The sequence below is a fragment of the Hippoglossus stenolepis genome, chromosome 15 (genome assembly GCF_022539355.2).
Source record: "Hippoglossus stenolepis isolate QCI-W04-F060 chromosome 15, HSTE1.2, whole genome shotgun sequence".
Lineage (NCBI taxonomy): Eukaryota > Metazoa > Chordata > Actinopteri > Pleuronectiformes > Pleuronectidae > Hippoglossus > Hippoglossus stenolepis.
Window position 1 is genome coordinate 12,151,893 of NC_061497.1, and position 26,205 is coordinate 12,178,097.

A 26,205-nucleotide genomic window follows, 5' to 3' on the forward strand; every position below is an offset into this window, starting at 1 on the left:
GTCTCAAGTGGGGAACATTGTTTAGCGAGCTTCTTTCAGTGATGATATCGTCGAGCAACAGGCAGTATTTAAAAAACAGAATTAAACAGAAAGCATGGCATCATCGTGTGCCGCTGCAGTCAGAGGCAACACAGTGTTTGTTATTTTGCTGCACGAGTGACAGAAAGGGAAAGCAAAGGAACAGGGGCATCAGAAGGTCTATCAGAGAAAGTTCAATTTCCTCCAGGTCACATATTACATTACCCTCAAGGATGATAGTGAGGCAGGCCTACATTCACTTACACCGCATGTACTATCATACGCACACAAACTACCAATCTCTCCCACTGCATGTACTGTAGGTTTTGCCCAAATGCTGCTGGTGAATTTTAATGCTAATATTATGATTATATCATTATTATTATCATCACCTTCATCATTGCTGTTAGTTTTGTTGAGGGTGAAACGAGTGGACGAGGCGGAGGACGACATGTAAGAACAGAAACCAGGGACCAAGGTTAACACTGCTCTGCTCCAGATCTGCAGCAAAGCAGAATAAACACGAGAATGGAAACTGAACTGAGGAGCAGAAAGCGTTCGCTGTAATGGATAAACCAAGTCATAAAAGAAATGCAAGGGCTAAATTCTCTGCAAAATAATCCTATCACATATATTTATGTGTGTAATAATTGAATTGCTCTGTACTCTAAATGCAATTGCAGAGGTGTCAAATATTTTTCTAAAATACATAGTGGCACAAATCAGATGTTGGAATGTTAAAAAAACAGGATATGTTGTGATGACTGCATCTGTGAATTGCGTTTAAAACAACCAGCAAATATAGGAAATAGAAATAGAGCATCACCAGTCACCCAACATGCCCAGCAGTGGTGTGGATTTTCCATTTGTTTTGTGTGTGTTTTTTCTCCAACCCATTAAGTAGCATAGCCTTGAGTGTGGTTGCAGATGTAAATGGGGGATGAGAGACCAGCATAGTCTTGTAAACCTGCACATATGCAAAATGCTAACAAGCATGAATACTGTTATCTAATGCTGTAACAATAAGAGTGAAGGACAGACTCAAGGTTTTTTCATAAAGAATACATACACACAAGCAGTGCAGGCAGTAACGGTAGTCTATTGAAAGAATAACCGACATGTTAGAGTCATGTGTTTTCATTTCATCAGAACAAGAGATTGTGTCAAAACCTGATGCCTACCCTACCCATAATGCAACAGCAATGTGAAAGCAATTTGAATCAAGCGTTGGAATTGTGACTGCAACTACCAATTGAAACTACAACAGTATCAGCTCATTACTGCAGGAATACACTAAAAGCAGAAAAAACGCCATTCATTAACAATTATAATTTGGTTTCGTTTTGTTAAAATCTTTAAGTCTGTAACTTTAAATGTAATAAACATTCAATATACAAGTGTTTGAGCGAATACAATTACAGGTCTCATGGGGCAATATAGGAAAACCCTGGCTAATTTGTGAAAACTAAAGGCCACAATTACAATCTCATGGAAATCTGTGGGTGTATTCATTACAAATGATTGTGCAATTATGAGAAGTGTCTTTTTCATTAGACTGATACAGGTATAATTGTAAATTTGAGGGCCACGCAGAAGTTAGCCTCAGCCTGATTTCCTTGATAAACAGCTAATGGGGTTTTCCATTGGCTTTTAATTTACTGCGGAAAATCAGCTCTGACAAAGGCTTATGAAGTTTACATGTTGGGGTTAGGTGTTTATTTTTAGGGCTTATTCAAATCACCAGAACTAAAAAGCTAACCTTAGGCTATAAATGAACTAAACCATGGTTGCAAGACTTCAGCGTCACCCACACTAAGCTTCCAACTTCCGACTCTTCTGCAAGAGCCGTTGGTCTGCAACCATGTGAGTACAAACACCGGGCTGTGAAGACAGACCAGTGAGTAGATTGGTTTTCGTGTTCAGCCTGATGATCTTTAATGTTCCTGACAACCTCAGTGGTTTTATTGAGCCACTTGCTCACAACCACCTCTTTAAAAACATGTAAAAGCCTAAAAACTCTGTATTAACTGACACACTGTGTGTTGTAGAATAAAACATGAACAAATCTTGAACTTCTGTCGACCGCAGACCTTATTTCTGGCCTCTAACCAAACCCCCTCTAAAAACCCATCAACTTCAGGATGAGGGAACCAGAAGTGTGAATATGCTAACTTATTTCCAGGTTGTAGGACCGGAAGCCTGCAGCGCTCCGTTGGAGATGAAGCATTAATGCAATATTTCAGAGACACATCTGATTCGAAACAGTTTCTCCATGACCCAACTCATCTGGAAATTGAATGAGAGAAAACCTTAACATTATTACAGAGGAAAAAGGTGGTTCGAGGCGCTGGGAGCTGCAGACATTCAATTTTAGAACCGACAGTCTAGATACATGTTGCTGATAGGTGCAGAAACAGCAATTCAACCATTTTATAGCTGACGTCTACGTGTGCCAGCTGCCGTATTTTTTCATTTGCTTTTCAATATGGCTCTGAATTCATCAAATGTAATTGATTTGATTCCGGGCTCTGTGTTCACCGTGCTAAGTATGTGATGCCACTTTCTAACTTAAACGCCATATTTTAACCCGAAGACCATATGTCCTCTCTGTCAGGATTTACTATTCATTTTCATCATATCACTGAGCCGTATTTAATAGACTGTGGAAGACGTGTGCCTCAGACATCATAAGTCAGTAGGCAAATTCAGAACCTAATATCTCTCCATAACTCTCCATTTCTGCAAAGCTGCAAAGATTACGTTCTGTATCAATCACGTTAGTTTTCCTAAAGGGCCCCTATTACAAACATGAACTGTACACAGCACATCAGACTTTACTGCGCTGCACTCAAACACTTTTGTCCTTTTACTGGAAGCTGGCATGGCGTCCAGAAAAGTGCAGTGAATATCTCGTCCATATACAGCCAAACTGTGGGCGCTCATATACCCTGCCAGTGGGAATCATAATCGCCACAAATGGTCGAAATGGCGAGCGTGAGTAATTCACCTTTACACCGCTTATTTATAATGTAGCAGCCGATACCAGTTGCCATTTGTTTGATTCACGATTATTGTTCAGCCTCTTAAAAGTCATGATTAGTAATATAATGAGGGGTAATAGTCGCCGCATGCAGCTCAGGGCTGCATGAATTTTCCACTTTCCTCCTAGAGCAAGCTCAGGAAATGTGTTCTTCCACACAACTTTTCACATCTGAGCTGTTGTGTGCGATGCAAATTTTCACCAGCTTCACCAGTGTATTTGCAAGTCCTATGAGCAGCTGGCTGAGAGCACAAATGAAGGACAGGAAGTTTGAGTGGGTTGCATGCATCTTGGTGCAAACAAACAACCCATGCTGTTTATACTATTTGTTGTGCAGGGATATATTAAGACTCGACAACCAATCAATCAATACGAGAGCGTCACTGACACAATTATATCGCCTTTGAAAAGCGGATGAATGTGTAATATCACTTAACAACAAAAAGGTCTCGTAACTAAACGTTTGCAGTGAATATGCGATCATACCCCCAATATAATATTCATAATTAATAGGAGTATTTCAATGCCTGTGTACAGTGTAATTAATTATCAAGGCTCCTAACTAATAATGATGTTATATACAGCACACCCTTTGCAGTTGAGAATCTCCAAGGGAGGCCTATTATTCATGCACAGATGCATTGAACAGCCATGAGAGAAGAGCCGAGCGCTCCCACGAGAGAGACGGCAGAGCTGCTCCAAGAGAACAGGGATTTATAGAAATAATCGTAACAAGACCCGATTTGCTGCCTGCTTTATTTGATGCAGATCCACCATCACACAGAGAACAGAGGAAACGGAATAAGACAGAACAGGAAGGCAGAAAGGTGTAATGACGTGCTTTAATGCTACCGTATGACTAATGCAGGAGTTACTGCTGTCTCCATACAGCGGCGTCCATGTTTTCCTGCAAGTGCCTTAGTATTCCATATTTCATGATGTACATCACAGCGGTGCACATTACACCTGAAGTCAGTGTTCCGTCTTCTGCGAGCATGAAGGTTCGCATGGCGTGCATTACGTCGTCAGTGGGTGTAAGCGAAGCTCTGCGAGAATGTCGGTGTGTTCACCAATTTCTTGTGTCCGCACGACTGGTACCGACTGCATGTGCATCACATGGAAAACAAAAATGGACTCCATTTGACAAGACAACAGCAAACAAAGAAGCTATTCTTCTGTTTGTGTGGATGTTGCCATTTTGATGTGATTCATAGTGCACATGGGATATATATCGTGGATGCCCTTATTCCATATGTTTTATATAACAACAGGGAAATCATTTTTCTAAAAGCTATATGTTTAACTTGTCATTTACCCAAATCTGCCAAAAAGATAAAAATGTCCCAATGTTATTAAAATCAAATGTAGTCTATATGTTGTTATATTGCCATTGCACATTGTTTTAGTTCTCACATGACCATCTCTGTATTCATACAACCTAACATGATCACTCACAAACTAGTGGAATCAACAGGGGAATCATCAGTTTTCATCCATCTTTCCATTAGCTGATGTTTTAACAAGGGATTCTCTTATTTCACGTTTACGATAACTTAAAAACACGTGTCACTCCGTTTTACACATGTATGTCTCATTCTGTTTGTAAGCTGTGTATTTGTACATCGCTGAATGTAAAGTGTGCAATGATCTACCAAGACACCTGAAAGTGGGTGCAAAAGGTTCATTAGGTTTGAGTCTCTTGAGTACATTTTAAATTGGTGTTCATGGATATATTGCACAGTGAAACTTAGATAAATAAGACCGGCGGTGAAAGTTGGTCTCAGACTATATTGATTAACCACAGCATGGTTTACGTGCTTGTTTGTTTGGTTTTACAAGAACAAACAAGCTATAGGCTATATAGGCCATAAATAATGAAGCGTTTTAGGGTATAATGAAAAGCGGGGAGCAGCCCTTCAGCAAAGACGACCAGAGTGTGAAGTGTGAAGTTAGATCGCTGCAGTTCGAGGTGTTTATGAACTGTAATGTGGAAATTCATACAATATATACATACACAATCAGTGGTGTTTATGCAGGTCTGGTATAACTATATGATAGTTTATTAGCTTGTGTTTTCATTATGTTGTCTATTTCCACTATAGTACAGACTATTATTACAGTGGCAAATACACAAAATTAGTAAGCGAAACACCAACCACCCGGTAAATTGTGTCAAAAGCTAACACTAAAAATAATTATTGTGGGTTAACCTAAAAAACTTAAACATTTAGTTAACCCAACTTGAAGATTAGTTTTGTTTCATATCCAAAAACATTGGTTTCGTCTAACTAATGATCATGTATTGTTTGAAATTGATTGAGTTAAAACAACCATCTTACATCATCCATTCAAAAAAACGGGCTTTTCGTCATCAAACAATTTCACACAATTTTCTCCGCTTTCAAGTTAAGATGTCAGCTGCCATTTCAAGTTTACTCCCATTTTTAAGGAAGCAATTGCACGGAAGTTTTCAAATTAAGCGTTTTGACAGTCATTACGGATTCGTTTCTTTTCACATCGCCTCATGAGAGAGAGAGTAAAGAGTCTGTTCTTCATTTGATTCGACAAACATACAACTGAAACTGCTGAGGCTAATTTGTAAGAGAGTCATTACAAAGACAAAAGCCAACACTGGCTTTTCACAATAACTGTGTTCATAGGGACTGAATTCAAAACAAACATTGTTTGTATTATCATGAAAAGAAACAGCCACGATCCACCTTCACAGGACGTTTACATCATGTCTGTTTTCTTCACACTTCAAGAGAGAAAAGTCTCTGATGAGTTTGCTGGGAAGTCAGTTAATATGCCTGTTTTCTCTCTTTCAAAGTTTCATTTATTGAGAAGAGTAAACTCATTCATTGAACTCATCATTTCAAGTCAAAGCTCTTAGGAACAACTTGTGCTTATAAGTCCTGCCGTGGTCTGAAAATTAAAATAAGACATTTTAAGTTGAATTAATGTGAAATTATGAAAAGAATGTCTTCACAGTTTCAACCGTGTGTCCTCGTGGTAATTTATCTCTTGATATATGCCAAATATGTTTTAAAAAGACAATATCATAATTTCTTATATCAATATCTGTCTTTTCTCTTCAGGTTAAACAGTTAAAACTCTTTTATGACTCATCCTGCACTTACTCATTTTGCATCCAGTGCTTTCTCGTGTGGAATTTATAGTGCCCTGACATCCGTTTCACTGGGTCTGTAAGTTAACAGGAAAAGATTAGTTTCTCCCTCCAAATTCCTGTATGATGATTTTTTTTACAGTGAACAGGTCCACACTATAATATCGTCAAACAGAGCGAAAAGTGATTTCATTTAGCAGAAACGAGGGCAGATAAGAGGCCAAACGCAGATAACGCTCGCTGAAAGGAGGAATCCAATAAACCCACTCACTGAGGCTCCTTGAGGTAACTAATGTCACAGAGTCACATTTGAATGCAAATCCCAGACATTAAGATTACTTCAGGAAGGAAAAAAAATTGCTTTGAAACAAACCTGCCCTTTTAATTAAATTCAAAGTCGGGGCAAGGTGGTTTCAACTCCTCGCAGTGAGTGTTCAGCGATAAGAACGCACCCGAGCAGCAGCGAGCTCCTGTCAATATCGTGGGAGCACCCATTATGCCAAGCACAGGAGTACTCAAGTCTTGATGCGTGGTTGAAATTGAGGCTACAATTTAGTTTCAAGTGCTCCTCTCCTTCACTTAAGAGATCTGAGCGCTGAAAAAGGCCAGTTGTAAAAGCAACAATCGGGTTTCAGACGTTAAAAGGGAGCCCAGAATAGCATGTTTGTGCTGAACAATCAAAGATAACTGTCAACTTTCCCTCCCTATTTGCAGTCAACACCTGCAATCCTACATCTTCGAAAAAGAACAGCGTCCTTCTGAGAAAGCTTAGATTTAAACTATTCATTTGCTCGCATTACACAAAATTGAATTACATTTCAGATTCAACTGTCGTCACAAATTAGAAGTTTTTTTTGTAAGTAAATTTAATTAACTGTCTGAGCTGTCTGAGAGGCTCGGAATAAATCACATCATATCATGAAGAGAGGTGTCTGATTTACCCGCTAATCAGCAAATAGATTTTTAGCCCAAGCCTTCATGGATTTTCTCAGGTATCTCGGTAATTCCAGCAAGACTTGTAAATTATAAATCAACACCAATATGCCTCATTCATCTGAAGCAGACAGGAGTCTCTCTGAGTGCAGATGAATAACTTCCATGATAAAAGTTTAACCAGACTATATTGATTTGCAGTGCAGCCGAGACACTATATGAGAAGGTGGAAGAATTTGTATCAGATTTAAATCAATGTTTTTTTTTAACAGTCCCTTTACATTGTTTCATATTAAATTGAACAGGACGGTGAAGGCTATCTCTATTATTCATGCATTATGAATATCAGTAGGTCTGAAAACCTGCAAAAAGTATTAAAATTGCGAATGGAATACCCAGACAAGCACACAAATGTATCAGCGGCTTTGAAGCCTAAAGCAAGTCTTTGGAACCAGAATAAATGTTAATTATAAAAGTATATAATAGATTGATCAGTTCTGCAATCAGTGTAGATTTTATGTGAAATAGACGGCAAATTATAAATATATATATCTGCAAAGCTGTAGACATCCTGGATTATGTTTTGTTTTAATAAGATAAGATAAATAGATTTTAATAATGCTTAATGAAATTACTGTGCCAGCTCGCTTCAAGATTAGCAGTACAATATGCAATAGAGCACAATAAAATGAAAGAGTATTAAGTATAAAGTATATACTATGTATATATATGAAAAATTAAATGAAAGAAAATAAAAATATAAAGTGGATACAGAGTAAATGCAGAACCAGTGCCTATAGAAATAGCCATAGAAATGAAAATAAGTTACGTGAGACAGTAGTAAAACATAGTAACATAGTAATACTGCACATGAATAGTTGGCTGTAGATATACCTATTCCCCTCAAATAGTGTTGGACCCATACTCAGGATTTGCAGTGGAAACATGAAAATAAAAGATACAAGCTTTCAATGTAAATATTAATCGAAATCTGTAAATTATACTGTGTTTAAGAATGAAGCAAACCTCTTAAATAAATCTTTCCTCCTTCCCTGCTGGTTTACGCTATCCACTGCATGATTTTTGAAAAACGATAGTGTCGAGCAGGGCTTTGGAGGGTTTGAGTCCACTGTGAGTTGAAGAGTGGAGCAATGAAAACCTCATCTCATCTCATGTTACTTTAAAAACTAAAAATAACAAGTGATATTAGAACAGTTGCCCTTGAAGACGTCAATATCTCCAAATGAACACTGCATAATCATTTTAACAGCAAAACCACAGACTAACATGGGATTTCATCAGAAAGCATCGATAGTACCCAGTAACAGATAAACCTAACTTGCTCTTAAATGTCTAAAGGCTAATCCTCATGTTTCTCTTCCTGTCTCTCTTCTCAGCTGGGACCACGTATATCTTTGGGAAAGGCGGCGCTCTCATCACCTTCACCTGGGCTCCCAATGAGCGGCCGAGCACCCGAGCCGACCGGTTGGCTGTGGGCTTCAGCTCCCAGCAGAAGGACGCCATCTTGGTGCGAGTGGAGAGCACCCATGGGCTCGGAGACTATCTTCAGCTGCATATAGTAAGGATGGGAAGCAGAGTCTGGGGCTTTAAGCGTGAATGTAACACCAGAAGATAGGTGGGGTATCACGGAACAGTTTGGAACGGGGGGGAAACTAAAACGTAAAGAAGATTAAAAATCGAAATATTTCATTCATGTGATTTATAAGACAGTCAGGTTAATATTTGTGCACTTTCTGTTTCCTATTTTTGGGTAAATAGACAATAATCTGTGAGATTTTCCGATAATTTTTATCATAGATTTTAGTTTCTTTTACATGTATCAACAAAACAACAGACTCATACCAACGGCATCCTGTATCCACAAGCTTCAATTCAACCTCCTCTGTAGGATGAGGCACACATTGGCAATTTTTTTATTAGACTCTGTAGCATTTTACTCTGTGAATAAAGACGTCATAGTTAAGATCAGGGCAATTTAAAATGGGTGTCTAACTAACTGAAATGTGTCCACTCAAACATAGAAAGAAGCTGCAACGAGCACTGAAACATTGTTTTTAAGTGGATTTTTTAAAAAAAGAGCACATCATCAAAAAAGACATACACTTCTTCACTTGATATTAAAGTGGCTCCGTAGCAGACAAGCGGAAAAGTATTTCTGGGAGCAATTAAGTAGACGTTGTATAACCTGAGAAAGGGGAGAGGAAAATGCAACGGTGACAAAAAGTTGCCTTATCAGAAATGATGAGGATATCACTGTCTCTTCCCTTGATATGTTGATGAAGGCACAAAAAATGATCTCACATGCGCATAAAAAAAGGCCGTCTGGTTGACTACTGCTGCTACAATCTTTTATTTAACGAAGAGGGAAATAAATGAATATAAATCAACATCTAATGGTCTATGTTTAAATTCAAGTTTTCACAGCTTGTTCGCTGATTGATGCCATTTGGATCCAAATGCGGAGATAACATAGTAACAGATAAATAATGACTTGAAGGAGCAGCTACAATAGAGCAGAAGTCAGTGGAGTCAGAGATGAGAGAGGTTTGTGTGTGCGTGTGTGTGTGTGTGTGTGTGTGTGTTGGTGGAACACAGTGACTCCTCAGCAGCTGTCAGCGACCGTCTTTTCTGGAGGGAAATCAGTCTTTTCAGCTCGTAGCCACAGGACAGATGTGGCACGATGAGAAGCTGAGGCGAGATCTGTCAAACGTCTGCGAGCGGTGTAATAATTAAAATCCCACCTGTTGTCAAAGCACGGGACCAGAATGAGAACTGGAGTGGGACTCTTACGCAGGACTCACACGTACGCTGTTAATCAATCAGGCAAACTTTCTTTGTATAGCACCTTTCATACAGGTTAGTGCAGTGTTTTACTATTGACTGATATCTTATGAATAAACAAAACAAATAAACAGAACAATTAGATTCCACTGAATAGATTTTAAAAGTAAAAAAACTAAAATAAAAAACACAATTTGAAAAATAATGAATCAGAATAATGTGTAGGCAGCTTGTGAACCTGGTGTGTGTTCATCTGGTTCTGGATCTTATTACCCATTTACTTCTCTTCAGCATTGTGTTGACATCTGGCATGGAACAGAAGCACCTAAGTTGACACTGTTGTGTGTCCCAAGCATGAAATTATTCATTGTAGTCATCATGATGATCGCACCAAGTGTTGGGTTCTCCCATGTGTTAATGCAATGCAAAAGTGTGGGTCCGGTGTTTTTAGCACACACTTTGTTGGACCACATAAAAATGTTTCCGAAATTCGCTGATTCTGTCCTAAAAACATACTGATAAATTATTTTCAACCTACACTGAAATGTCGATTATTTCCAAACCTCTTAGTGACAAACAAACAAATAATCTCCAAGTGTATTTTTGGTAAGTAATAGGAACTGTATTTATAAATGACGTATATAATATATAATAATGGTAACGATAAAAGAGATAGAGATAGAAAAACAATATTACCATGGCACCCCAAGTAAATTCAGGGCTGTGCCTTCCCGGAAAGACTAAAATCGACTAAGAAAAAGAAAGGTACCGATCCCCAAAAGTGAAAACTTAACTTTTTTACGCAAAATCTGACATAAAATATTTGTAATTGAAGTATTATTATGTATTTGTGTGTGTTTTGAGACTTTACACTTACTCCACATGTTGGCTACAAACATCCTCCCCCGGATGTTTTTCAGAACCGTCTCATGTAAATTGCATTTCCATTTTTAAACGTGTGAAACTGACCTCGCCAGCCGTGGCCTGTTGCTAGTAAATGCAAAGACTGCTGCCTGCGTGCAGAGCCAGCTGAAAAGATTTTTTTCTCCAGGAGCTGCCAAGTCCTTGCACCCTAACAGATTGCTTACTCTGACACCTTATTACTGCTCAGCGGAGGGGAATCAAAAGGAGTTCAGAGGGTGTTGAGGTTGTCTTTTTCTTTTTCCCTTCCTCTATCTAAGCCTGATAATCACACTTTCTTGTTTTATATGGACCTTCGCTGCCAGTTCACATAATTTATTTGGATCTGTCATTAACTCCACATTTTTACCAGATTCTTTTTTCCAATGTTTGCCCATTGAAGAAGATGAGACAGAGAGAAGCAGCACAAGAACAACCAGTCTGAATAACACCGGCCGCAAGGGATAGTTGAAAATAGTAAAGGAAACAAATGATATGACCTTTATCTTATTCAGTACGACGGAGTATTAGGGCCATTTAAAGGGAAAAGAAATCTTAGACTACAGGAATAGAATCATAATTTTAGGCGATGTGCTATGTTGGAGGTCAAAAGATCATTCTGTCGCCTAACCTTGAATTTAGGAATGTGGAGCATCTTGTTAAGTTAATGTGAAGTTAAAGATAATGAAATACTTCATATTTGGGCTCATCAGTGCTACGTTATCATGCAAGAAACGGAGACTATTTCGAGGAAACAATCACACAAAAATTGTCTCTTTTGTGGAGGAGGAAATGTTTGGTAGTGGTCGACTGTGAGGTTGTTGTTGGTACATCTATATAATATTTAAAGTGGATTTGTTGTTTCTCAAGAAGAGATTCGTAATCAGGATTTTGGATCCAGAAGGACTCCAGCTTATTTACAAAAAAATCTTTTTTTCCTCTTTATTTACTCAAAAGTATGACATTTTTCTCACTAAATTTCAACCGTTTTCTCAATAAATTACGATTTATTCTTGTGATATTATGACTTTCTTTTCAATTACAACTTTATTCTCATGGTATTACAACTTTTTGTTCGATTATGACTATATTCTAGTTACATTATGACTTTATTCTCGAAATCTCAAGATTATTTTTCCTTCAATATGGCACTAATACTCATCAGTCGTACTACAGGGATTTTGGGGGTTTTAAGATGCGGTAGCTTCCAACAGAATTACCTTATTATCATCTTCCAATAACATGAAAGCTTTCTATTCAAAACTAAAATATGAAATGGTCAAAACTTTCAATGCATTTGTAATAATCTCGATTAACAGGTGCAAATGAAGCATATAAAGTCTTAATGCTTTATATTATTAAAACATTTCAAATCCAGATAACTCCATACACGACTCCATTCTGCATTAAAATGGTGACATGGCCATCTGAAACTGCACAGTTAACTGAGGATTGCGCGCACGGGCTTCAAAGACCAATTACGCTGTACAAAAGAGACAAAGCATCACCAAAGTCACCAGGGAGTATATTAGAGAGACTGATTCTACTTTCAAATGGTCATGTTTTTAATGAGTGACTAAAAGATAAAACAAAACCAGAGGATTCATTGTGCGGAGTGATTAGAAATGCGGAAGAGGTGTCGCTGCACAGCCGAGATTTAAATTACAGAGGAACGGATGAAGATGTAAAGTTTTGAACGTGGATCTCGCCGGTTCCATGAGTCGATTTCTTTTGCATTTACATAATGCATCAGTTGGGCAAAATTATATTCTGAATAGGAAAGTCTTTCTTGATAAATATTCTGCCTTATTCTATGCAGGGAGGGTAATGCTTCACACAATACTCATGAATGTGTATATTTTAGTGCACGTTCAAAGGCAGAGCTCCAACTGACTTCTTACTCTTCTTCTCTGTGAGTTTCTCTAGGAATGTATTGATACGTTTGGTGCAGGGATCAAATTAATTTTATCTAGATATTTTCATGTAGAAGCTGAGTACGATGAGGAAGGGAAATATTTTGCCACTGTTATATTAGGAGGGATAGTAAGTGTCAGAATATCTGAGGCTATTGATGCAAACTCCCATCTGCCTCTGAGGAGAAAGCTTCAGCAAAGAGTCTCAAGGTTTCTAATACAGAGACAGATGTGCTGACCCTCTTAAAAGAATCTGATCTGTCCAATCTAAGCACTGCATGTTTAAAAATGTATCAGGTGGCAGCAGAGCCTTATCACAGAGGAATCATCAGTTTTATAGTCCTCTCTTTTTTTCACCCCATCAAAGATAACTCCCTATAATACCACGTCCTTATAATAATCAATCCTTTGCCTCTCAGATGAATTGGAGTAGGCTGCAGCTGAGACGAGATCTGAGATCCCACTGTAAAAGCTCCAGCGAGCAGGGAGTACTTAAAGGAGACGCTCTTTCCGACAGAGCTGATAGTAGGTGGGAGACTGCGCCGCCTTTCATGAGGTTATGCCTGACTGGCTTTATACTGAAACACGTGAGCGCTAAGCAGCTTCTTGCAGAGAAAACACGGAAAGTGGAAAGGCCAAACTTTTGTTTACTGAAACTAAAATGTAGGAGTGTTGCTGTGCCAGCTGTCAAAAATAGCTTTGGGGCTGTTCTGTAATTGCACTCAAAGACTCGAGTTAGCAAAATAGAAATGCCTGTGTCAGAGCCACACACAGCCGCTGGCTGACTCGTCCGGCCCCGGAGATGTTAATTGTTGTCCAGAGGACATCGGCTGAATTTGACCTGAGGCCACACAACCCTGTAGTTACTTAATGAATACTCATCACTTCTGCTTCTTGGGCAGCATGATTAAAATTTTGACAAGTTAATAGCTCTGCATGTACAGAATATAAGTAAGAAAGGAATGGGAGAGACACTTCTTACAGACAGTACAAGGATTATGGACAAAATGGTGATAACTTGGTGTCTTGACATAATTTGGTAAAATGCAACTTGTGTCTTTTATAGCAGAACACCCTGTAGATTCCTACTAACCTAACACTGACTGTAATTAGCTCCCAGGCTCACAGTGAGTAGCAGTGAGTGGGTAGACGTTTTTTCATAAAGGAGTCTTTCTGAAAGTCTTTTTGACTCGTGTGAATTTAATAATCAGCTGTAGTTCATGCGTGATGAATCAGTCCTGGGTTCATGACAACTTGTAAGTGAATGGAGGAAGATAAGAATCCAATGACCCTTTGACTGCTCCGACTGGAGGCTTTATAGTTTTACAGTGAAGGCTTTATAGAGCTCCTTTATACCATAAAGTGACTTGAAATTTGATTTGTCAAGCTTAATATTATATTATTAATGGGACGTTCAAGGTCTCTGAGGATACTTAACACTTCAGCAATTAATGCCAACCATGTCAGCATTAATAAATGTTGAAATTTAAAAGGTTTCTGGAATGATTTTACATGTGATTATAGGGGGTAGAAGCAAACTTGGAGACAGGTTTTACAGACAATGGCCAACATCCAGCAGGCAAGAAAAGGTGTATTTATTTCTACATATATAATTTCTGGTCTTTGAGTCAATGCAATATTGGAGGTACGAGAAAGGGAACAATCATTACTGATGTTAAATGGAGAATAACAATGAGTAAGCTCTGATAGTGTAGACAGAAAATTCAAAAGCAATACAAATCCAGTGTGGAAGATATTTAGATTATGTCTGAATGGCTGGAAAATAATAAAATGCCTGTTGTTTGCCATGCAGGACCAGCACTCTGCAGAATGTTATTTCTCTTTCTACCTTCTCTCTCCTCTCTCTGGTTGAAGGTGTGATGTAGTGCCGCCAGCTGCTGGGGCCGAGGTAGTTTGATTTAAAACCTGCAGACTCTTGGTGCTCGATGGTTCACAGCTGAGAGACAAATGATACGAGGAGGAACTGCACAGCTTGAAAGTCATTATTGTTCCATAATGATAATGAAGTTCTGCCCGTGTGTAGCCAACATGCTCTTGTGCACACGTGACAGTCTATACAACAGGTACTCGTTGCATAATCATTCAACTGCCTGTCACGTCCATCCGTCTTTTATCAACACCGCTTATCCGCTGAGGGTCGCAGGAGGGAGCTTGAGCCAATCACGGCTGACATTGGGTAAGAGGCGGGGGACGCCCTTGACAGACAGGCTGTCTATCACAGTGCTGATACATGGAGACCAACCATTGACATACACATGGGCACTTTAGAGTCGTTAATTAACCTAACCTGCATGAAGCCGTGGTACCCAGAGAAACACACATAGACACAGGGAGAATATGCAAACTCCATACAGAAACTGGACCGTTCCATCCATCCATCCATTGTCTACACGTTTATTTTTTGGGGTTGCTGGGGAGCTGGAGCCATTACCTGTCACATGAGAAACAAAAACAAATTGTCATTCAGTTTCAAAACTTTACTTCTACTCCTACCCTTCAGGAGGACTGAATGTGTTCTTCTTTATATTGTAAGATATGTTTTAATGATTTATGATCACTGTAAATATGGTTATTGCAATCTAAAAGTAAAATCTAAACTGTGTCTCCCTGCAGAGCCATGTGCCGTTCCTCGCAAATGTCTATTTCGACCATATAAGCGTTGACAGATGGCAGCAAATGCACTGAGGCCATGCAGACACTGAGACCCACGCAGTTTGTTTCCAATGTTTCTTATCAGTGCCACCTAAAGGCTGTCTTGAGAAGCAGCTTTGACCTTTGGGGAAGGTTGGCAGGAGCGAGGAAAGGCTGACAGGGAGAGAAGTTGGTCAACCAAAAGGGAAACAGCAGGATTCTGTCAAGAGTGATTCACATCAGGAAACCTGGCTTGCTTCTGAGGGCGAGTGGAGCTGAATCCTAAAGACAGAGCTAAACACACTGTTGGTGTCACAAAAGATTTGCTTTTACTGCTTAAATAAAAGGTGTCTGACTCGACACCGCCGACACTGGTGCAAATACGTTTTGTGCACATTTAAAGTTGTTATGATGATACGTTTGTCATTTTCTTCTCTGTGTCACATTTATTTATTGTTTGTCACCCACAGGATCAAGGGAAAATCTGTGTCATCTTCAATGTGGGGACGGATGACATCACCATCGACGAGCCTGCTGTCATAGTAAATGACGGCAAGTACCATGTTGTACGCTTCACACGCAGTGGTGGCAATGCCACTCTCCAGGTGGACAACCATCCAGTCATTGAGCGTTATCCGCCAGGTAAGACTAATGGAACAATGACGTATAGACAGATGGCATTGAGCATCTGGATCAGTGAGAGAGGATTGCATGTCTGCCAACAAGCAGAAGTCTTCCAATGTGCAGCTGTGAAATGTATTGTTTACAAAAAAACAACCGGATGTGCCATGTTGCCAAAACAATTTAATAATCTGATGTTAATACATCTGCCTCAGTTGATATCTAATTCTGATCAGTCTCTAAAGGAAAAGAAAGGAAAGGAAAATCTGTCTTTCATGCATATGTTTTGAGGATATGCATATGTGGTCAAAGTGTGATTTCTTTTTTTGACATTTCCACTTTTGTCCTAATTTTAATAAATTAGTTATTTATTTGTTTTTGATTACTAGTTAAGAGAGTGTATTTTTTATTCAGCTGAGGAATTATTGTTGACATTGATAACTTGGCAGTGATCTCGCACAGCCCACGTTTACATTCATCTCCTGACTAACAACATGTAAAGGTCGTATTTTTTCATAAACAGATGAATGGATTTGGATAAATTTATACTGAAAAGCTCAGTTGTATAATGTCCATATCACATATGTTTTCCTTTTCGATTTAATGTTGTCCAGATAACTACTGCCATGTAAAGTACTGCATCGACATACACATACAGTATACAGTATACATAACACTTCATTACCTCACCTGGATGATAATAGAAGCATTACCTTATATTATAGGTGTCATCATTTTCTCAACAACACACACACACACACAAATATTTATAAAGTCGTGCCCTATTAAATGTTGACTAAATCTGCATAGGCACAAAGGCGAACATACAAAGAGAGGCTTACACAAATACATCCCATTCACGATCTGATAACGACCAGCTTTGCTTAGACCTGTTCTGAAGCAATCAACCAATTCACCTCAGTCGGAGCAGGTGCACCAGCTGCCATCCCAGGATCAAACCGAGTCCTCTGCCTCCAGCTGGTGCTGCAGGCTCACATGCACACGCCACCGTCGTGCATAAATCTAAACTGTGTGACAGTGATGGCCATTCTGGTGCACAGACTTCTCACTCAGGTGTCAGAGGTGACAATTAGGAGTAGAAGGAAACTGACTTCTTGGATCAAATAACATGAAATGAGCCGTAATACACACTGACTACGTTTACATAATCAGCAATATTCTGACTATTGACCTTCTGAATAGAGAATATTATTTTAAGTTTAGTATATTTCCCACAACATAAATAAACAGTAAATAAATGAAATGTAAAAATGTATGTGCTGTCTGGTTGAAACCATTAATGGTTTATAAACAAATTACACTGAGAAATATGACCAAAAAAAAATAAATAGCAAACAATACAAAATCATTAATACAGGTTATATATTTATTTAAAAGAGAAAACATTTACATTACAACCAGTTCTATATTAAAGCTTAAAGTAAAAACATTGTGTAGGTTAGCGTCACTGTGACTGCCATGCACTTCCATGTACCATACCGCCTCCTCCATGCTGTTCTTTAATCCTAATCCTTTTTATCCATTCACACGATCCCATGTCCTCAAACATGGTTTAACACATATTTACATTTGTATTCATGTGTGGATTAAACATGTTTACAGATTAACTGTCTGTAACAAACTATACATGGACCGAGGTGCCTGTATGCATGACGTCCTTTATATAAAAGTGTCAACAAGAAGTCTGAAGCTCATGGAAACCTTGTGGCTGGTGACTGATAGAAATGATTTCTATGCTAGAATGATTAAAGAGTATTCATGGCACTAATATGTACTAGGCTGCTATCTTCCAGAAGCTGAAAATTCAAGCTGTTGAAGTTTGTATGATGTATTTTCTGTAAAAGTTCACACTGGACATATTACTCCTCTGTGTTTGCATGAGTTAAATAAAGAGCTTAAGTCCTGTCCCACTTGGGAGCAGCTTTTGTCCTATTAGCCCTGATTCCACAATGTAGTTTTGCGTATAAAAGATGTATTCATGCATATTTCCCCCCAAAACCAAACTGCAATTAGGTATTGGGGTTAGAGCTAAATGTTTATTTACTATTTCATTCACTTTCTTTTAAACTCCTACTCCCATTAGTTTTTGATAAGGACATTTTATCAATATCTTGTGGGAGCTGCAGTAAAAACAAAACAAATTGCATTTCATGCATATTTAAAACAAAATACATTGTGGAACAGAAGTGAAATGGATACTAAACTGCTGTGACTTGTTTATAATGTTTATGATGTTTAAATGAAACCACTGTTTTAATCATTGTATTTGACTTTTGATCCTTTTTTAACCTGAATTAACCTTTATTTTATATAGTGCATAAAATATTTAAGATCTTACTTTAATTGGTTTGTTTTGCTTAAAAAATCGCTAACTAACACTAACTAGTGTAGCACATTATAAATAGCCTAAACGTAACTCTAATAAGCATTAACTCTGTTACTATGAATAACTAGATACGTAAAGCACAAGTTTCTTTTAACTCGCAGCTGGGTTAAAATTGACAACTTGTTAAACCTGTTAGCCATTCTAACACTGTTTCTAACCATGTGATCTTTCAGCTTGCAGACTTTAACCTTTAATCTGTCTCTCCAAATTCTTTGAAGGACACTATGATAATGAACGACTGGCTATTGCTAGACAAAGAATCCCATACAGACTTGGTCGGGTAGTTGACGAGTGGCTACTCGATAAAGGTAAAAATTAATTGATTAATAATTAACCCTTGAGATAACTAGTGAATAACCATTCCCCATGAGAGGTGCAGTCCCAGAAGACAAGGGTGACAAGTAACCCTGATGTATGCCTCCATTTTAATTGGCCCTTGGCTGCACTGTGGATTTCAATGACCACAGATATCATTTAAACTGGAATTCAAAGCAAAGGGGTATAGCAGACTTGCCGTTTATTCTTTGTCATCCTTGCACCTTGTGGAAAAGCTGCACCTTAACAACCTTTTAAACCAATTAACTAAAAACACATAACCCTTGTCTAACCCTCCATCGTCCCTCTTAACCACTGTGTGTAATTAGTTGCTGTGTGTAATGATTCTACTAAAAATCCTTAAAATGCTGTGTCACATTTACCATAACGCCTTAAGCTGACCATGTCTCTTTTTCTTAAACTGAACATTTTAAATCATGAACCGAATTCCGTCCCCTTTCCTTCTCCCCTCCAACCTTGTACTGTGTTACCTTGCACTACAACGACTACATCAGACTCCCCACACTTAAGTCTTCTGCTGCGACAAAACGGCGCTGACAGGCTGTTTAAGTAGATCCCTGTTTGGATCCATTAACTTTGCTAATAAGTATTCTCCGGAAATGGGCCCATTACCACGGGCCTCCTCCTCCGGTGTAACACCACTTATCGGGGGAAGCTGCTGACAGTAGTGCTGTTAAATATCATTGGCCCTTTAAGGAGGTGAAACAATAGGAGCTGGGTGAACCCAGAGCAGAGCATTTTTTAATGGCTTAATGGTTGATGAAGTCAAGGGAGGGTGGAGTGTTTAGCTTTTATTGACTTTTAGCGTTACACAGATTGTAAACTTCCTTTTTAATAATTTGCCCATCTCTGTCAAAAGTATGAGATATACATTTGCTAACTTGATGATATTACAAAAGATTATTGTCAAAACATTTAAATAGGAAACTAAAAAGATTTTTAAACCTCCTCTGATGATTTTAACCTGCATGTGTAAATTCTAAATTATAGATTTGCTACTAATTAACATTGACATTTTAAAGTTCATATCTAAATCAAGTTAATTTACAAACTACTAATGCTATAATTAATAAAGTCCCCTTGGTTCAAATGATGTGCAAACTCTCCCATATGACTTCTCCATGTCTTCTCTATCGTTCTCTCCTTTTTTTCCACCTTTTTCTCTCTCTATGTCTCTGTCTAACTTTAGGGAGACAGTTGACCATCTTTAACAGCCAGGCGGCCATTAAAATTGGCGGCAACGACAAGGGTCGGCCTTTCCAGGGTCAGATTTCAGGGCTGTATTACAATGGTCTCCAGGTGCTCAAATTGGCAGCAGAAAATGATCCCAGCATTCAGGTGGAGGGGAACCTGCGTCTTGTCGGGGACTCACTCTCTGTGCTGACCACCGACACAACGTCCGCCACCCCGCTGGCAGTCTCCGATATGTCCACCACCATCATGGAAACCACCACCACTATGGCCACCACCACCACCCGCAGGCAGCGATCGCCCAGCTTGAGGGAGAGCATCTCAAAGGTCAGAAACTATAAAGGGATATTTGTGTTATATATAGTACATATTTGTGTGTGTGTGTGTGTGTGTGTGTGTGTGTGTGTGTGTGTGTGTGTGTGTGTGTGTGTGTGTGTCTGTGTCTGTGTGTGTCTGTGTCTGTGTGTGTGTGAGAGAGTCTCAAACAGAAATCACTGTGTCCCTCTGGATTTGCAACAAACTTCTATTGACACAATGACTTTATATATTTTTAACCGCAACATCATCTGAAAGGATATATAAAGAAATAACTCAAGTTTATTGACCCAACAGTCTCCTTATGAAACCTCATTTAAATTCACTATCCGCATTTTTATTTGGATCTGCACCAAATTACACACACTCACAAATATCCGTCCCCCAAACATGCGTGTGAGAATTTGTCTTTGCATTTACTGTGAAATCAACAAAAATGTTGAAAAACTAAAAACGTCTAACAATTTTAAGGAAAGTGGGAAAAAAATCCTGACCTGGATCCGCACCAAAGTTTTTTGAAGACCTAACAGAAAAAACTAAGAAACGCAGCCGGAAACATAACCTCCTTGACGGAAGTAAACATTCTGGGCAATAAAAAGTAGAATAAATGAATATTGCATATTCCACTACATAATAATAATATGATAATAAATGTCCTACATCTTACATCATTAATCTTCATGTGGTTTTGAAAATGATCGCATAATTGACTTTAAGTGTGTTAGATTCATGCTTCAATATATTTTTGAACTAGTATAGTCCTGCAAAAAAAAAAAGATTTCTACAAATGGAGCAGTCACAATCCTGCATCCAGAGTGGTGAGTGTTACCGACCACCATTTCAAATGAGATGATTTTAATCCAAATGCAGCAGACCTGCCAAATTGGAAGGATTTCAGCAGCACTTGGAGTCCTACCGTTTTAAACAAAACCCCTGCCTCTCCTAATAAAAATACATAGTGCATTTTCATTACATTTCTCTTGTCCAGTTTCCCTGAAATTGGCATCTCGCTATTTTCAATTTAACCAAGTAATCCATTAGTGGACCATCTATTCCCTGCTCTGCTTCGGTATTCTGCGTCACTGTGCGCCCTAAAATCAAATGTAGACATATTGAAGTCCTGATGCAGCGTGTGAGAATTTGTCTTTGCAAATTTACATGGAAATAGATAAAATAAAAACATGTACAACATTTAGCCCACTGAGACTTTCCCCTCCATCAGTGGTGCTCTTGCTTTTCTTTTTGTCAACACATGAAGTCGGCCACAGGGGTAAAGAAGAACTGCATATAGGCACATTTCAGATGTGTAGTCTCACTAGTGTTGCTCCGAGCCAAAGCACTAAAGTGATACAGTGCGGCAGCTATTCCTCAGTTGGGATGCAAAAAGTCCGCCAGTAAACATGCTCATAAAAGAGTGAGAACAAAGCTAGATTTGTCCAAAAAAAACAAAAACACGACATTTTCTCTGTTTTCCTTTCAGCCGCAGAACTCTGATGATATTTTGGTGGCTTCAGCCGAGTGTCCGAGTGACGATGAGGACCTGGAGGAGTGTGAACCAGGAACAGGTGGGTCAGCCAGGACAAAAAAGATGGGAATATACAGCTCTTATCCCACTAAAGGTTGTTTTCAGACATTAACTCCGGAGAATGTCCGCACAAGTGGGTCCGGACTTTCTCCGGAGTTTGCCTTTCACACATGAACAACCCAGCAAGAGATTCTCTGCTCAGACATGTTCACAACAACACAGGAGGGTTCAGGTGAGGGATGGCACTGCAAGCAGAGGCAGGACATAACATGTTAATTCAGCTGCTGAGAACGCGTGTTTTTGTGTACAGCACATCAACACCAGTGTCAGCCAATCACCAAAATCTTGACATTTTTGTTGGTGTCTTCTACGTGTATGGCACCACTTTTTCATCCTGAGATATTTGTCTTCTTTTAGTTATTTTTCATTTTAGCTTTGGTCGAGTGTTAGACATAGCATTAACTCACGCACTTGCTCGTGTTGAATCCTACGGAGAATCTCCTGCTGGGCACATGGAGCACATTCGGACATTATCCTGAATTTTTACCAGGGGGCTGCCTGGAGAACCTCCGGAGAAAGTCCAGATCCTCTCACTTGGACATTTGGGTTCTCACATGCAGCCCCTCCAGAGAGCTCCAGAGATTATCGAGAGTTCAGTGAATGACTGAAAGCGGCGTAATACTTTTACCCGAAATTGTAGATAAAGGCATCAACATCAGGCAGCCATCGTTTCAAAATTCTCAGTTGCTTCCCAGCGTCATGTTTCCGCATCTGCCTTACACTCATCTGTTCAGGGTCACCGTCAAACAGCTGCGGTCATTTGAATTGTCGTTACAGAGTCAAGAAGCATCAATTCAAACTGTGTATCAGCTTCTGAGTCATGTCTGGAACTCATTAGATTGGATTTGAGGAACTCTTAATGAAGTGCACCGCAGTCATTTAGAGGGGAAGACAGTAGACGGCACATCAGGACTGTGACAGAAACCAGCTGTGAAACTTAAGGAGGACTCTGCCCTTATCGGGGGTGCCTCAATTATTAATTTGACCTTATCCGAATTGTGTGTTGTTGACCGGCCCTAAGAAGTGTGCCTCAAATAATGATGAAAGAGAACCTTTCAGCCGTAAATAGCCAAACTCTGCAGACTGGAGGACCAGACGACACTCAATCAAAGTCAATCGCCAATGCATGATGTTAGAACACATATACAGTAATATATACGAGTGGATTTAGTGAGGAATCGTCCATCTGGTGATATACAGGTCGGACTTATTGCTTTCAATAAGCCACAATATTCCACGACCTAAATTAAATAACCTGTCTTGTGATTTCTCTTGTCAACCCCCTGAACCCCTGCCTACAGATGTGCATTCAGTAGCATGGCAATTTAATGTACTGCTCTTGTTTGTTATGTGCTCTTCATTCAGCTGCCGCCTTTCATGGGTCACCTTGTGTGTTTGTGTCTACATGTGAGCTCTTCTATGTTTTCATTAAATTGAATTCTGCATTGATGAATCAAGAACTGCATATAACATTCAGCATCATGGTGGTTTATTTAGTTTCCCTGCGTTTGCCAAATGTTTATGTAAATAACTTTGTATTAAAGGAATCTGCTTATTATGTGCAATCATAATAAATAATACCAGTGATAAGCCAGCTAATATTAGATTAATTGCTTAGTAATATCTTCTACATAATGAGCAGATTATGGCTCCACTTTTATGAGCACAGCTTGTTCAGCCAGGATTTTAGTTTTTATTCTGTTCTAATTTAGGATCCCCTACCTTTTCTGTTTCCTTTCTAGGAGGTGAATTAGTGTTGCCTATTATAACAGTGGATTCCCTTGAGCCCCCATCCATCGCCACCCGTTACCCCGTCATCCCTCCTCCCCCTACCCTCCTCTCCCCACTTGAAACCACCAAAGAATCCCTGATACTCCCTCCTCATCCCTCCTGCCCCCCGGACCAGGAGGACTGTGGTGACCCTGTGGAGGTCTCGGCCTTCGGCTCTGGGGAGATGACGGAATCTGATGACGAGGACTTTTACAAAAATAACTCCCCCTTGGTCACTGACAGGACAGTCCTTCCTCCACCTCCCGCCGCCGGTGAGGGTGGAGTCCAGAAACCCCGCCCCCTACCTCCTTATGTTCCCACCACCAACCCTGACCAGCTCCACATCCCCGCAGGCAAAATGAACACCCGTGACCAGGTGCTTCTGCCCCCTGCTCCTCCATCCTCCCGAAACACACCAGGACTAACTTACCCCCCCAATTTTCCCCATGTGCCCACAGCCAATCCCACAGTCTCTGATGAAAAGAGCCAACCCGGTGCCGTGGAGGTGATCAGGGAGTCCAGTAGCACCACGGGGATGGTGGTGGGTATCGTGGCTGCTGCTGCTCTCTGCATTCTTATCCTCCTCTATGCCATGTACAAGTACCGCAACCGGGATGAGGGCTCCTACCAGACGGACCAGAGCCACAATTTTGCCAACAATTCCACTGTGGATGGCAACGGAGCAGTGGTAAAAGACAAAAGCACAGCAACGGCCTCTGTGGCCAAGGCAATCACAAAGGGCAAAAAGAACAAAGACAAAGAATACTACGTCTGAGAGCGCAGAGGAGGGCGAGTAGTTTGGACTGAGACAAGAGGATGAGAGAGAGTGCTCTCGTTTCGCTCCCCGATTTTGTCAGGTCGACCATCAGTGAAATTTCACGGGCCACATAAAAACAGCTGCAGCCTATTAGCGATGAAATCTTCGTCCAGAACACGAGATCTGACTCATCCTCTGTGCTCCAAGGTGTGCTCCAGTCTGCATTCACAGATTCTTTGTTAGTGTATCATTTTTTTTATGTTTTTAACAAGCTGGAAGAAGCATATCCACTTTGGCTTTGTATATAGCATGGATATGGTACAGTGGAGAAAGTGCTGAGAAATAGACAGGTTTGCCTAAATGTTTTCTTTGTTCTTTGTAATGCTCTATCTCAACAAGTGTCCCCATTATGATACATGAGGCAGAACAGGCCAATTATTGAGTTTTTATGGTAGATGAGCAGAGAGAAGCCCAGGATTTCTGACAACAGTAAAAAAAGAAAGCCTTTTTTTGGATAAGACATCATCTCTGCAGCCTCCATCTTATGTTATGTGGTTTTTAAAACTCCCCAGTCACCCTGCCTCTGTTCACAGAAGATGGTATTATGTTGCCGGTGCAGTATCATAAATGAAGCATGATGTCAAGCGCTCTAGTAAAAAAAAAACAGCAAATTTAAATGAATTATTAAATCACTCAACACACTCTTGTCAGTGAAGCATATATCATGATGGATCAGATTTTTTAATTTTTTATGTGTGACATCACAGTCATTGAGCCATGTCATTCCAAGTAGGGATAATTGTGAACAAGTCTGACTACACCAGTGAAGGTATTTCTCTGTAAACATTGTTTGTATGTACATATAGAGGCTGGCGGATTGAAAAAGCATTGTGTACGCAGGGGGCGTAGGTGTGGATAGATAAACCGACTTGATATCCTCGACCGCCCCCCTCCAACAGCTTTCACAGAAACATCAAAAACCGCTGCAGCCCCCAAAAAATAAAAAAATAACTTCACAGGAGGTTCTGGGAACACAGAATCACGTTTTGGGGAGGGTTTTCTCATCGCTTCCTGGAAAGGGAGAACCAACCCTCCTCAACAGTCTGGCTCACTCTTGATCTTCTCCTTTCCTCGAAACTGTCATGGGAAAATTCAAAAAGCACACATGAAATGTAAACATATCTCGGAGACATAGATATTCCTTGTTAAGCAGCCAAAACTGTATTGTTTTTTTATTCTATCGGTTACTAAAAGACTATTCTATGAGATGACTAATTGAAGGTTTGTGAATTGTATTGATATTTCTCTGATATTTCGATGTATCTTGTTACCACTCTTCTTAAAATGTTACATTTTAGATTGCCTTTTACTTCAATCCAGAGAAGAAGCACACTTTACTCTGATAGCTGCAAATATATCTTTGTGTTTGCATTATTTACAGTTGGGATTATGCAGAGACAACACAAGGACGGAACAAATCGTTTGATTTCGTTGCATTGTGCATTTTATATGTGCTAAATCTGTTACTCAATGGATCTGATAATATAAAGCCATTTTCTCTGTTGAGTTATGTCTACATTTACTTATTCATGCTGTGATTTCCAGTTATTCTTTTTTTTTATGAAAGTGCCATTCAACGTGAGCTGCTCAGCGCTCAGAAAATATACCATTCCTCACTCATTGCTATTGTATAGTGTTCATGTGAAATTGATCTTAATATGTGTACAGAACGTGGAGATGAAAATACACTTGATTATATACTTTGTACACACCCGTGTTGTGTGTTGCTTTTTGTGGATGCACAAAGACAATTCCCTTGAATTGCCATTCATCATTGG

The 26,205-nt window shown here is 39.5% G+C and overlaps 1 protein-coding gene across 13 annotated transcripts in view; it reads left to right on the top strand.

Annotated features, from left to right (window-relative positions):
* Positions 1–26,134, top strand: part of nrxn2a (neurexin 2a) — a 125,419-nt gene extending 99,285 nt beyond the window's left edge. For 6 of the 13 annotated variants that reach the window (XM_035179274.2, XM_035179276.2, XM_035179277.2 and 3 more), the window contains 6 exons: positions 8,516–8,697; positions 15,856–16,027; positions 18,632–18,721; positions 19,939–20,267; positions 21,736–21,820; positions 23,583–26,134. In XM_035179274.2, the coding sequence (XP_035035165.1) occupies positions 8,516–8,697; positions 15,856–16,027; positions 18,632–18,721; positions 19,939–20,267; positions 21,736–21,820; positions 23,583–24,385 (1,661 nt within the window). In that variant the 3' untranslated portion in view covers positions 24,386–26,134. The remainder of the gene's footprint in view (positions 1–8,515; positions 8,698–15,855; positions 16,028–18,631; positions 18,722–19,938; positions 20,268–21,735; positions 21,821–23,582) is intronic. The other 7 variants (XM_035179284.2, XM_035179285.2, XM_035179288.2 and 4 more) reach the window with 3 other exon arrangements.
* Positions 26,135–26,205: the final 71 nt, after the last annotated feature.